The 14,957-nt window shown below is 44.1% G+C and overlaps 1 protein-coding gene across 1 annotated transcript in view; it reads left to right on the top strand.

Annotated features, from left to right (window-relative positions):
* GPR158 (G protein-coupled receptor 158) overlaps positions 1-14,957 on the top strand; it is a 194,559-nt gene that overhangs the window by 77,050 nt on the left and 102,552 nt on the right. The window contains exon 3 of the mRNA XM_075271687.1: positions 7,560-7,665. Within this exon, the coding sequence (XP_075127788.1) occupies positions 7,560-7,665 (106 nt within the window). The remainder of the gene's footprint in view (positions 1-7,559; positions 7,666-14,957) is intronic.

Genomic DNA, 14,957 nt, shown 5'->3' with positions numbered 1-14,957 from the left:
GTGCGTGGGGGCACTAAGGAGCTTTATACTGTGTGTGGCGGCACTAAGGAGCATTATACTGTGCGTGGTGGCACTAAGGAGCTTTATACTGTGCGTGGGGGCACTAAGGAGCTTTTATACTGTGCGTGGGGGCACTAAGGAGCTTTATAGTGTGCGTGGGGGCACTAAGGAGCTTTATACTGTGCGTGGGGGCACTAAGGAGCTTTATAGTGTGCGTGGGGGCACTAAGGAGCTTTTATACTGTGCGTGGTGGCACTAAGGAGCTTTATACTGTGCGTGGGGGCACTAAGGAGCTTTATACTGTGTATGGGGGCACTAAGGAGCTTTATACTATGCGTGGTGGCACTAAGGAGCTTTATACTGTGCGTGGGGGCACTAAGGAGATTTATACTGTGCGTGGGGGCACTAAAGAGATTTATATTGTGTGGGGGGGCACTAAGGAGATGTATACTGTGCGTGGGGGCACTAAGGAGATTTATACTGTGCGTGGGGGCAGTAAAGAGATTTATATTGTGCGTGGGGGCACTAAGGAGATGTATACTGTGCGTGGGGGCACTAAGGAGCTTTTATACTGTGCGTGGGGGCACTAAGGAGCTTTATACTGTGCGTGGGGGCACTAAGGAGCTTTATACTGTGCGTGGGGGCACTAAGGAGATTTATACTGTGCATGGGGGCACTAAAGAGATTTATATTGTGTGTGGGGGCACTAAGGAGATGTATACTGTGCGTGGGGGCACTAAGGAGCTTTTATACTGTGCGTGGGGGCACTAAGGAGCTTTATACTGTGCGTGGGGGCACTAAGGAAAAGACCCCCGAGTATAATAATAGCGGCAGTGGGATCTATTCACTGCCAGCCTCCGCAGCATATAGTACAAGGGGAAGCGGAGCCGGCAGTGATCAGGTTCGGGGAGGTTGGTAAATGTAGCGGTCTATTATAAAACAAAAAAAATGTTATCATACTTACCAGTGCTGCTGCTGCTCCCGCTGCCTCCGTGATCCTCTTCTCTTGTCAGACGTCTACGTATCAGCGTAGGTGGCGTGATGACACCGCCTACTCTGATACGTAGATGTCTGAACCAGCGCACGGAGAGCGGCAGCTGTCCTGCGCTGGTTCAAAGAAAAAATAAAAAAAAATAAAAAAAAATCGCCTGTGGGCAAAGTCAGCCCTATGTCCTCACTACTTAGCTGACAACCTTTATGGTCAATTTTACTTTGGTGACACTTATTGTTGTGTCGCTGGGGTCGGGGCTAGAACTTGTGATGGGGTGTGGTAGTGGCGGGAATTTAATTATTTTTTTTTTCACATTGTGCAGACCAGAAGACAAGCTCAAGCAAGATGGCCGTCTCCATAATCATGTACAGAAAATAGAATAAAAAAAAATCTATAATCAAGAAAATAAAAAAGTCATAAATTTCAATATCTGATTTTAATTTAATGTTAATTTTAATGTGTTGCCCATAGACTATATATGTCTGGGTGATCCACCTCTAACCATGCAAGGACGTTTCTCTCTATATATACACTGTGTTCCACATTATTATGCAAAAAGTGTTTAGGAGTGATAAGGTTAGATTTTTTTTTTTTGTCAGTTAAACTCATTGACGATGAAGTGTGTCAGGGCTCTTTATATCACTGAAAGCGATTGCAGACGCCTGTGCTAATTAGTTTGGCAGGTGTGTCCAATTAAAGGAAGACTACTTAAGAAGGCTGTCCCACATTATTAAGCAGCGTACATTTTCTGCCAAAATGGGAAAGAAAAAGGATGTGTTAGCTGCTGAGAAGCAACAAATTGTGGAGTATTTAGGTCAAGGAATGACTACAATCAACATTGCCAAGACACTTCATCGTGATCATCGCACATTAAGAAGTATGTAGCTGATTCACAGCACACACGTGTGCATGCTGATAAGGGAAAATTGAGGACTCTTTCCAACAGATAACTACTTCAGGTTAAAAGAGCAACTGCAAAAATGCCTTGTCATAGCAGCAGACACGTTTTTGAAGCTGCTGGTGCCTCCAACGTCCCCCGAACAACAAGATGCAGGGTCCTTCAGAGGTTTGCAGCTATGCGTAAGCCATCCTGTCCACCTCCTCTATCCACACAAGCAGCTCCAGTGGGCCAAACAATACATGAAGACTGACTTCAAAACTGTATGGTTCACCGATGAGTGCCGTGCAACGCTCGATGGTCCAGATGGTTGGAGTGGAGGATGCCTGGTTGATGGACACCCTATGCCAATACGGCTACGGCACCAACAAGGAGGAGGTGGAGTAATGTTTTGGGCTGGAATCATGGGGAGAGAGATTGTCGGTCCCTTTAGGATCCCTGAAGGGGTAAAGATGAACTCCATAATGTATGTGGAGTTTCTCAAACAGCACGTCCTGCCATGGTTCAAGAAGAAGACCCGTGCAATCCACAGCAAGATCATTTTCATGCATGGTAATGCACCAATGTCTCATGCTGCAAATAACACATCTGCATCTCTGGCTGCTATGGGCATAACAGGGGACAACCTTATGGTGTGGCCCCCATGCTCCCCTGACCTCAACCCCATTGAGAATCTCTGGAGCATTATTAAAAGGAGTGTCTATGATGGCGGGAAGCAGTTCACATCTAAGCAACAGCTCTGGGAGGGGATTCAGTCCTCATGCAAAACAATTGAAGCAGAAACCATCCAAAACCTGACAAATTCAATGGACAAGAGAGTACAGAAGCTCCTTTGGAACAAGGAGTCCTATGTGCAAATGTAACATCACCTAGAAGAAAGTTTTGACTTGAAAACTGTTTGATTTCAGTTTGTAATAACCTGCTAATGCTTAGAATTTCACAAATGACCATTTTTTTGTTCTTTATCAAAATAAAAAGGTTGAAAACTCTGTTGTGCATAATAATTTGGAACATGCATTTTAAGTGCATTTTGTGTTAATTTATTTTTTTATTACAATATACTGTTATCATAGGCAGTTTGTTCAAAAACCTTTCAATTGTACTCTAATAGTTAATGACTGGAAAATTACAATGACTGCAATTCATATATGTAATTTTTGAAAATATGAGAAAATATTATTTGCATAATAATTTGGAACACTATATATATATATATATATATATATATATATATATATATATATATATATATGCTATTTTTTATTTAATTTTAGTGTTGCATTATTTGTCAGATTTGCTACATTTTATACTTTTACCTATGCATTTGATTGTTGTTGTTGCCATTGATGATTTTCACCATTTGCAGGTAGTAATGCCACATTTAGTCTTACAGTATCATCCATCGAAATCCTTTCAGAGATCGGTTATTTAATGCTCCGTAAGCCACAGAAATCTTAGAGAATAACAGATAACCTAGGCCTGGGGAGCCCGGGAGAGTCTATCCTCTGTTACTAAATGTAATTTCTCCAAAATGTATTAAGCAGGCTGCTTAAGTCCACAGGGCCCGGGAGCCGCGACGTCAGCAAAGCTAAATATAGCCACAGTGAGAATTCTTCTCTGCTCGCCCGGCCTTGTTATCTGCACCCGCTCTACTTTCCACTCAGCAGCCAGTTGCTGCACTGGTGGGGCTGTGGAGATAAGTATAGCCTCATCGGACTGCGCTCACTGTCCACACATGTAGGAGGAAGACGGAAATGAATGCAAAAACGAAAAATACTAATCCTTCCTCATAGCTGGCCAAATGGGAAGAATAGACAATGCCAGGCAGGAGAACCTATATATGTGATTAAGTGACGCCTCCATATTGCTATAGGGCAAATGATACATTATACATGGGGAAGCGTAATGTGCAACTAGGCTCGGAGCAATATGTGTGCAATGATATTTAGTGGGAACTTAAAATAGCATAAAATACAGAACTGTGCCAAAACTTTAGGCAGGTGTGGAAAAATTGCTGCAAAGTAAGAATGCTTTCCGAAATAGATTATTATTAAGTGAATGAAGAAACGAGAAATGTAATATTTGGTGTGACCTTTGCCCTTTGGAGGAGGAGTCCTGCAAGGGATGATACGGCCCCCGCAGAGCCCTGATCTCATCATCATCCAGTCTGTCTGGGATGAAAGGAAGAGAGAGACGGATTGGAGCAAGCAACATCCACAGAAGATCTGTGCTTAGTTCTCCAAGATGGCGGGAACAACCTCCCTGCCGAGTTCTATCTGCAAGTACTGAGACGAACTGATGGAAGGCAAAGGGCAAAGGTCACACCGAATATTGATGGGATTTACATTTCTCTTTTCTTCATTCACTTCATTATGTTAATTGCAAGAACAAACTATTAACCCACAAATTAGATGCACCAAAGATGCTCCATGTGTACGCCACGGTGTAGTCGTCTCCACAATTTGTAGCCTTGTAACAATAAAAATGGACCTCACATGGCAATAAATATTTATTAAGAAATGAATTACAGAGTTTGATCCCATTTCAATTAAAAGAACAGAATGGTGTTTAGGGCACAATATTCACCTACATGAAAAATTACTAGACCCGGCTATGTGTTGCGTATACTCAGTTGTATAGTTGAATGATGTTGTGTTGGTGGCGACATGATGGATATAAAGTATTTACTGCTGATATCTTCAGTCTACATTCAGCCAATTATCTTGCCTGCAGTCTGTATTACCAGCGCTCTGTATATTGTTAATAGACCTCTAATTATCAGTCTTACTCCTAATGATATGTAATGATTCCTGGCTGGCTCGCCAAATAATTAGTATATCCATGGGAACCGTGGCACACAAATCCTGGCCAGCAGGAATAATTAGTCCATTCATTATATTAATCAGAATTGTTACAAATATTGATGATGCTGTTTCGAAAAATAGTTCTGTTACCATTGGTGATGATAATATATATGTGTGTGTATATATAAGTGGTTGTCTGGGACAGGGAAATGCATTAAATAAGTGTCAGGAACAAGGGGCTGGACGCCCTTCCCCTACGGACCCCATAGTACAGGAGCAAGAAGCTGGGCCCCCTTCCCCTATGGACCCCATATTACAGGAACAAGGAGCTGGGCCCCCTTCCCCTATGGACCCCATATTACAGGAACAAGGAGCTGGGCCCCCTTCCCCTACGGACCCCATAGTACAGGAACAAGGAGCTGGGCCCCCTTCCCCTACAGACCCCATATTACAGGAACAAGGAGCTGGGGCCCCTTCCCCTACGGACCCCATAGTACAGGAACAAGAAGTTGGGCCCCCTTCCCCTACAGACCCAATAGTACAGGAACAAGGAGCTGGGCCCCCTTCCCCTACAGACCCCATAGTACAGGAACAAGGAGCTGGACGCCCTTCCCCTACGGACCCCATAGTACAGGAACAAGGAGCTGGGCCCCCTTCCCCTACAGACCCCATATTACAGGAACAAGGATCTGGGCCCCCTTCCCCTACGGACCCCATAGTACAGGAACAAGAAGTTGGGCCCCCTTCCCCTACAGACCCCATAGTACAGGAACAAGGAGCTGGGCCCCCTTCCCCTATGGACCCCATAGTACAGGAACAAGAAATTGGGCCCCCTTCCCCTACAGACCCAATAGTACAGGAACAAGGAGCTGGGCCCCCTTCCCCTACAGACCCCATATTACAGGAACAAGGATCTGGGCCCCCTTCCCCTACGGACCCCATAGTACAGGAACAAGAAGTTGGGCCCCCTTCCCCTACAGACCCAATAGTACAGGAACAAGGAGCTGGGCCCCCTTCCCCTACGGACCCCATAGTACAGGAACAAGGAGCTGGACGCCCTTCCCCTACGGACCCCATAGTACAGGAACAAGGAGCTGGGCCCCCTTCCCCTATGGACCCCATATTACAGGAACAAGGAGCTGGGCCCCCTTCCCCTACGGACCCCATAGTACAGGAACAAGAAGTTGGGCCCCCTTCCCCTACAGACCCCATAGTACAGGAACAAGGAGCTGGACGCCCTTCCCCTACGGACCCCATAGTACAGGAACAAGGAGCTGGACGCCCTTCCCCTACGGACCCCATAGTACAGGAACAAGGAGCTGGGCCCCCTTCCCCTATGGACCCCATATTACAGGAACAAGGAGCTGGGCCCCCTTCCCCTACGGACCTTTGTGGTCTGCCTACATGGTAGCTTTGTCAGTGGCTGTCAATTTGAACAATTTATGCAGAACCAATACTAAAATTTTCAGATTCATTTGAAATCCAAAACTATTGGGAAATTCAGAACTAATTTGATTCATGTTGGACAGATTTGCTTATCGCTAAATACAGCATATCCTCCGAAACTTTCACAGGAGGAATATGTATGGCCAGACGCAGATCCTCACGCTGTTCAGGGTTAAGGTGATCATTCGCATTAGATGAACGTTGACCGAACCTTCCTCTTTTGGTGGAACCATCTGATCACCTAATTTCAACATGCCCAATTCTTCTGACCTTCTGCCCATAGTCTACCTTGTGTTGAATGGTTATTCCTATACCACGGTTACTATACTAGAGAACTGTAGCTTTCTTCCCATGTACATGAATGGGAGTAGAGCTTTCATATTCCAAAGCAGTCTCTTGCATCAGACTCCACAGCTACATAGGTTATGACTTTGGATTTTATCTGGTACAGCTTAAACAGTGCGGGTTCCCACTGTTGGACCCCCATGGATTTGATACTGATATCTTTCCTTCAATATAAAAAAATAACCCCAATAACTCTTTTATAGAGGGCCTTTGTAACACCTCCACCAACTCCAATGCTTTACATCCTTCCATAGGTGCACTGATTCCAGCACAGTTATAATTTTTCCCTAGCCCCCACCATTCCTGAGCAATTGTATCCAATAAGTGGAAGGCTCATCTCAGCTCTTTTGGGCCTCCTCAAGATGTCTGGTGGTCTCGTGGATACATCATACACTCAAAGTCATCACTGAGTCATACGATTGGTCCACCATGGTGACATGGACATGCCAAGAGTCATGACGTCATGAGTAGACCGAGAGAGAGAGCACTGAATGCAGGGGGGAGGCCCGAAAGAGGTGAGGGAAAGTGAGTGTAAATGTTTTTTTATTTTTGGATCTTCACCTATTATACCTTGAGTTCTGAAGAGACCCCAGAGTATATAAATTCACTACCAGTTGTGTCTGAACTTTGATCGAACCACCCAAACCTAAAATGAAATGTATCTTCGGAGCTGTGCCTATCTACAATTTTGACCTCAATGGGACTCCTTACTTAAATGGCTACCTATCACATTCTGGCACCATCAGAGTATTTGGGCCCAAACCAAAATCAAAGGAGTCCTACAGGTGAAATGTGTTATATCGAAGAACCGGGCTGCATAGCATTCACAGATGAATAATTGTATACAAAGAAGTCTATGGAAAAACAAAAAACCATACAATATAGCATTATTTTTGGTCATTGTCTATGTTAATAACGTAATTTACATGTGCAATTGAATGAGCATCCTATCAGCCTTATCAGGATTATACTGTATTGACTATAGGAGTTACATATGTAAGAAATTGCTGACCCGCTGTTCCTTGAAGCCGTTCCAAGTCTACATACATTACATTGCTTGTTTTCTTTATTTCAGTGTATACCAATTAAGGGCCTTGGATTTGTTCTCGGAGCCTACAAATGCATTTGCAAGCCTGGATTTTATCATCCTCCTGACATCTTTTCAGAGAATGGCTTTCAAAGTAAGTGCCTTTTGGTTGAGCAAGAAAAAAAATGGTGTCATTAATAATGCAGGCCTCCTTTTTATCCTTGTCAGGGTTATACAGTAAATCCCCAGTGGTCTGCAACTTTATAATTATATAATCACTTAAGTAGGTTTAGTCCTTTGTTTTGTCATCTTCTGCGGCTCTCCCTGGGATCATGAAGATCCCGATTTTGGCGGATTTCACTTGCAGTTAAATTACAGGAATTAGTCCAATAAAATAACATTTAGGGGAAAACTAAAATATCAGGTCATTGAAGACGGTGCCAAATGTTCCTTCTGTCAACGAATGCTATGACTGTAACGCAGACGGTGTTGTCAGGTGGCCAGGACTTCCCTGCCGCACGAAACCACATGATAGATTGTGTGGATTCCACAATGGCCGCTGCCATGCAAGGCAATTCTTAAAGGGGTTATCCAGGGTGTCTAGGAAAACTTTGTTCTTCCCGGGCTTTTAGGCAGTTTTGACCCGATCCTTAAATTGCTCCAGTTTCTCCCTTGTTCACAGGTTACCTGCTGCCCCCCATAGCAGTGTAGTCAACCGGCTCACATTTTACAGGGGAGAGGAGGCAGAGTGAATAAGGGGCCGGTCACTGATTTCAATCACATGACCCTTATCCAGAATCAGCCTGGAACCCCTGGATACCACCAAAAAGCCCTGGAGGACTAAAGTATTCATAAACTCCAATTTCATCTTTTACATGTGATTCATAAACTCCCTAGATAACTTCTTTAAAGAAGTTCAATACTTCTTCCAACTCTTTGACAACACTTCACTGATTCCGTTGGAATTTTTTTTCTCCAGCCCTCACCGTTCCTGAGCATAAGGAAAATGTTTGTTCTCGTACCGTGTTAGCCAGTGGGTAAGAAATATAAAAACAAAAAACTAGATAGTCTTCAGTAGTTGATACCTTTTTTTTTAATGACTAACTAATAATGATGACAGATTACAATGTTTCGAAGCCCTCGGCTTCTTCTTCAGGTATATCTAAAAACAATTTCTGAAGGCTGCATATTTATGTACAACAGGACACATAGGAATAGAATTCTAGGAGGGAGGGTGGAAGAAGGTTATTGGTTATTGTTAGATACAAATAAATAACCACTAACCTTCTTCCACCCTCTTCCTTCCCTCCTAGAATTCTATTCCTATGTGTCCCTCTGTACATAAATATGCAGCCTTCAGAAATTGAAGAAGCCGAGAACTTCGAAACGTTGTAATCTGTCATCATTATGAGTTAGCCATTAAAAAAGGTGTCAACTACTGAAGACTCTCAAGTTTTTCATTCCTGAGCAATCAATGTGCTTAGTTTCAGCCCATTTCTGCCCTCTATTGTCAGGTGGGCAGAACCAGGCTGTTTATTCTGGCTCAGGACCACCCATCTGACACTAGAGCATTCACCCCTTAAGGCCTAGCTTGATACTTTTATCGTAATCACATTCTAAAAGTTTTTGTATTTTCAATGTTGACCTAGCCATACAGTATAAGTGCTGTTTTTTGAGCAATGTTGTACTTTTCTACTGCATCATTTTAGGAAATATTTAGCTTATTGATCAAATTTTATTTACTGGCAAAAAAAGTTTGTTTTGCCATTTTTTTATGTACTAAATTTTACATTCTGCACACTACCTTTATTCTGCCAGTCATTCGAATTATGGTGATACTAAGTTTATAGTGCAATAAAATAAGTTATTTGGCCAAAATAACGTGTTTTAGTGGCACCATATTCTGAGATCCGTAGCTTTTTTTGTAATATTCCTTCATGTTCCTGTATGAGGACTTCTTTTTGGCAGGAATGTCTGTTGTTTCTATTGGTACTATTTTGGCTTATAGGCGACTTTTTCATAATTTTTAATTATTATTTTTTTGTTATTATTATTATAATTATTACTTAATGTGACCAAAAACAAGACATTTTGGAGTTGTTTTATTTTTATTTTTTAGGGGATGAATAACATTTAATTTTTTTTATTATGATTTAATAATGATTTGGCTCGTCTGTGAGGAGGCGGAGTCTAAGACCGGACCACAGCAGTCCCCATTGTGGTCCGATTATAGACTCCGCCTCCTCACAGACGAGCCTCCGGCAGAACCAACGTTGATTGGCCGAAATGCTGTACACTAGCCAATCAACGCTGGTCAATGCATTCCTATGACAAAAAAGTCAGCTGCCTCATAGCAACAAGCTGCCAGCTCTCTTCCGACTAGCAAGGACGAGCCTGCTGCAGAACCAGCGTTGATTTGCCGCAGGATCGTCTTTGCTAGTCGGTAGAGCTGGCAGCTTGCGGTTACGAGGGAGCTTACTTTTTATCAGCGCAACTGCAAGCGCTGTTTAGTTAAAGCGCACGGACCTCATAGACTATAATGGGGTCCGTGCACTTTAACTGCACAGCGCTCCTCCTAAACATTCTCCTCCTGCTATTCGTGGACTTGGTGACTTTCCTTTAGTCGAATAGTGGTCTCCCCTGAAACAAGCATTTTTTCCCATAGACTATAATTGGATTCAATATTCGATTGAGTAGTCGAATATTGAGGCTCTACTCGAAACGAATATCGAATCTCGAATATTTCACTGTTCGCTCATCTCCAGTGGCAACCAAGTTAACCAATTCATGAAAACATTGGAGCGTATACGGCCTGCAAAAGATCCCGCGGCGTGTACGTACCAAATGACAAGCCACAATACTCTGTGTGAACCCGGGCTTAAAGAGATCAGTCAGAAGCTGGTGAAGATTTCCTGCATAAATATATAATTATATTCAAGAGTTCTAATAAATATGTCACAGAACATGGCGAACAAGGCGCAAAATGAGGCATGTGGCGCATCTTTAGAACAAGAAAGGACTTTGCACCACATCTACACCAGAAATCAAGAGCAGATGGGATAATATAAACCGCCCCTTGTTTGTTTGTTTTTATTGTATACTGTACACAGTGCCATATACTTTTTAGTGGCCGTACCTGGTACTGCAGCATGGGTCAGTTTTGTCCCATTGAAGTGAACAGGGGCTTAAGGAACAAGGTCAGACATCTTCAGGGGAATTGTAACTTTGTAGCAGAAAAAAAAGCAGTCACAGTAAATATATATTAAGAAATTTTGAACTTAGGGTATGTTCATATTTTTGCAAGCAGGACACTTCTCTCCACATTTTCATAAACACATAAACACAGCGGTTCCCATTATACTAATGGTAACTAGAGATGAGCGAACACTAAAATGTTCGAGGTTCGAAATTCGATTCGAACAGCCGCTCACTGTTCGAGTGTTCGAATGGGTTTCGAACCCCATTATAGTCTATGGGGAACATAAACTCGTTAAGGGGGAAACCCAAATCCGTGTCTGGAGGGTCACCAAGTCCACTATGACACCCCAGGAAATGATACCAACACCCTGGAATGACACTGGGACAGCAGGGGAAGCATGTCTGGGGGCATAAAAGTCACTTTATTTCATGGAAATCCCTGTCAGTTTGCGATTTTCGCAAGCTAACTTTTCCCCATAGAAATGCATTGGCCAGTGCTGATTGGCCAGAGTACGGAACTCGACCAATCAGCGCTGGCTCTGCTGGAGGAGGCGGAGTCTAAGATCGCTCCACACCAGTCTCCATTCAGGTCCGACCTTAGACTCCGCCTCCTCCGGCAGAGCCAGCGCTGATTGGCCGAAGGCTGGCCAATGCATTCCTATACGAATGCAGAGACTTAGCAGTGCTGAGTCAGTTTTGCTCAACTACACATCTGATGCACACTCGGCACTGCTACATCAGATGTAGCAATCTGATGTAGCAGAGCCGAGGGTGCACTAGAACCCCTGTGCAAACTCAGTTCACGCTAATAGAATGCATTGGCCAGCGCTGATTGGCCAATGCATTCTATTAGCCCGATGAAGTAGAGCTGAATGTGTGTGCTAAGCACACACATTCAGCACTGCTTCATCACGACAATACAATGCATTAGCCAGTGCTGATTGGCCAGAGTACGGAATTCGGCCAATCAGCGCTGGCTCTGCTGGAGGAGGCGGAGTCTAAGGTCGGACCTGAATGGAGACTGGTGTGGAGCGATCTTAGACTCCGCCTCCTCCAGCAGAGCCAGCGCTGATTGGTCGAGTTCCGTACTCTGGCCAATCAGCGCTGGCTAATGCATTCTATTAGCCCTATGAAGTAGAGCTGAATGTGTGTGCTTAGCACACACATTCAGCTCTACTTCATCGGGCTAATAGAATGCATTGGCCAATCAGCGCTGGCCAATGCATTCTATTAGCTTGATGAAGCAGAGTGTGCACAAGGGTTCAAGCGCACCCTCGGCTCTGATGTAGCAGAGCCGAGGCTGCACAAGGGTTCAAGCGCACCCTCGGCTCTGCTACATCAGAGCCGAGGGTGCGCTTGAACCCTTGTGCACACTCTGCTTCATCAAGCTAATAGAATGCATTGGCCAGCGCTGATTGGCCAATGCATTCTATTAGCCCGATGAAGTAGAGCTGAATGTGTGTGCTAAGCACACACATTCAGCACTGCTTCATCACGACAATACAATGCATTAGCCAGTGCTGATTGGCCAGAGTACGGAATTCGGCCAATCAGCGCTGGCTCTGCTGGAGGAGGCGGAGTCTAAGATCGCTCCACACCAGTCTCCATTCAGGTCCGACCTTAGACTCCGCCTCCTCCAGCAGAGCCAGCGCTGATTGGCCGAATTCCGTACTCTGGCCAATCAGCACTGGCTAATGCATTGTATTGGCTTGATGAAGCAGTGCTGAATGTGTGTGCTTAGCACACACATTCAGCTCTACTTCATCGGGCTAATAGAATGCATTGGCCAATCAGCGCTGGCCAATGCATTCTATTAGCGTGAACTGAGTTTGCACAGGGGTTCTAGTGCACCCTCGGCTCTGCTACATCAGATTGCTACATCTGATGTAGCAGTGCCGAGTGTGCATCAGATGTGTAGTTGAGCAAAACTGACTCAGCACTGCTAAGTCTCTGCATTCGTATAGGAATGCATTGGCCAGCCTTCGGCCAATCAGCGCTGGCTCTGCTGGAGGAGGCGGAGTCTAAGGTCGGACCTGAATGGAGACTGGTGTGGAGCGATCTTAGACTCCGCCTCCTCCAGCAGAGCCAGCGCTGATTGGTCGAGTTCCGTACTCTGGCCAATCAGCGCTGGCCAATGCATTCTATTAGCTTGATGAAGCAGAGTGTGCACAAGGGTTCAAGCGCACCCTCGGCTCTGATGTAGCAGAGCCGAGGCTGCACAAGGGTTCAAGCGCACCCTCGGCTCTGCTACATCAGAGCCGAGGGTGCGCTTGAACCCTTGTGCACACTCTGCTTCATCAAGCTAATAGAATGCATTGGCCAGCGCTGATTGGCCAATGCATTCTATTAGCCCGATGAAGTAGAGCTGAATGTGTGTGCTAAGCACACACATTCAGCACTGCTTCATCACGCCAATACAATGCATTAGCCAGTGCTGATTGGCCAGAGTACGGAATTCGGCCAATCAGCGCTGGCTCTGATGGAGGAGGCGGAGTCTAAGGTCGGACCTGAATGGAGACTGGTGTGGAGCGCTCTTAGACTCCGCCTCCTCCAGCAGAGCCAGCGCTGATTGGTCGAGTTCCGTACTCTGGCCAATCAGCGCTGGCCAATGCATCCCTATGGGAAAAAGTTTATCTCACAAAAATCACAATTACACACACGATAGAGCCCCAAAAAGTTATTTTTAATAACATTCCCCCCTAAATAAAGGTTATCCCTAGCTATCCCTGCCTGTACAGCTATCCCTGTCTCTTAGTCACAAAGTTCACATTCTCATATGACCCGGATTTGAAATCCACTATTCGTCTAAAATGGAGGTCACCTGATTTCGGCAGCCAATGACGTTTTCCAATTTTTTTCAATGCCCCCGGTGTCGTAGTTCCTGTCCCACCTCCCCTGCGCTGTTATTGGTGCAAAAAAGGCGCCAGGGAAGGTGGGAGGGGAATCGAATTTTGGCGCACTTTACCACGCGGTGTTCGATTCGATTCGAACATGGCGAACACCCTGATATCCGATCGAACATGTGTTCGATAGAACACTGTTCGCTCATCTCTAATGGTAACCTTTTTCTTTTTTAAAGTGGATTGGGTTTCTATTTTTGGGGTCCACAAGTGGACTCAAAGAACGAAACCTGAACGCACATGTGAACCTAGTGTAAAAAAGTAGTGTACAAAATACAGACATAAACATATAAAAATAAAAATATATAATGTGTAGAAAGTCGAAGAAAATATAAAAACATATGATAATGATGATAGGAATAATAATAATAATACATAATTATTATTTTTTTAAATGTATATATATACCAGCTGGTACTCACGACTTCGTCTGCGGTGATTGTAGAAGTGGGTATATACAGGCGCGGGTAAGGTTTTCGTACTGTATATAAGGTATGGGATATGAAATGTAAGTTTGTATCTTGTTTTTGCTGTAATTCAGAGAATACGTGAGACTTTTGTGTTGGATGTAATTTGTATTTGAGCTGCTATACGGTGTTGTGAGAAACTTTACATAGTGACTTTGGGACAGAAGTATTTGAAGTTAACCCTTTCCCGCCGATGGCATTTTTTGATTTTCGTTTTTGACTCCCCTCCTTCTAAACCCCATAACTTTTTTATTTCTCCGCTCCCAGAGCCATATGAGGTCTTAATTTTTCCTGGGACAAATCTTTCTTCATGATGCCACCATTATTTATTCTATATAATGTACTGGAAAGCAGGGAAAAAATTCAGAATGGGGTGGATTTGAAGAAAAAATGCATTTCTGCGACTTTCTTACGGGCTTTGGTTTTACGGCGTTCACTGTGCAACCAAACTGACATGTCCCCTGTATTCTGTGTTTCGTTACAATTCCGGGGATACCAAATTTCTATGGTTTTATTTACATTTTGACCCCTTAAAAAAAATCCAAAACTGTGTTAAAAAATGATTTTTTGAAAAGTCGCCATATTCCGACAGCCGTAACTTTTTTATACGTCCGTGTACGGGGATGTATAGGGCGTCTTTTTTTGCGGGAACGGGTGTACTTTGTATTTCTACCATTTTCGGGAAATGTTATTGCTTTGATCACTTTTTATTCAAATTTTTAGCAGAATCAAAACAGTGAAAAAATGGCGGTTTGGCACTTTTGACCATTTTTCCCGCTACGGCGTTTAGCAAACAGGAGAAATATTTGTATAGCTTTGTAGAGCGGGCGATTTCGGACGCGGGGATACCTAACATGTATGTGTTTCACAGTTTTTAACTA

The sequence above is a fragment of the Leptodactylus fuscus genome, chromosome 4 (genome assembly GCF_031893055.1).
Source record: "Leptodactylus fuscus isolate aLepFus1 chromosome 4, aLepFus1.hap2, whole genome shotgun sequence".
In the NCBI taxonomy this organism is placed as follows: domain Eukaryota; kingdom Metazoa; phylum Chordata; class Amphibia; order Anura; family Leptodactylidae; genus Leptodactylus; species Leptodactylus fuscus.
This window is presented reverse-complemented; position numbering and strand designations above follow the sequence as displayed.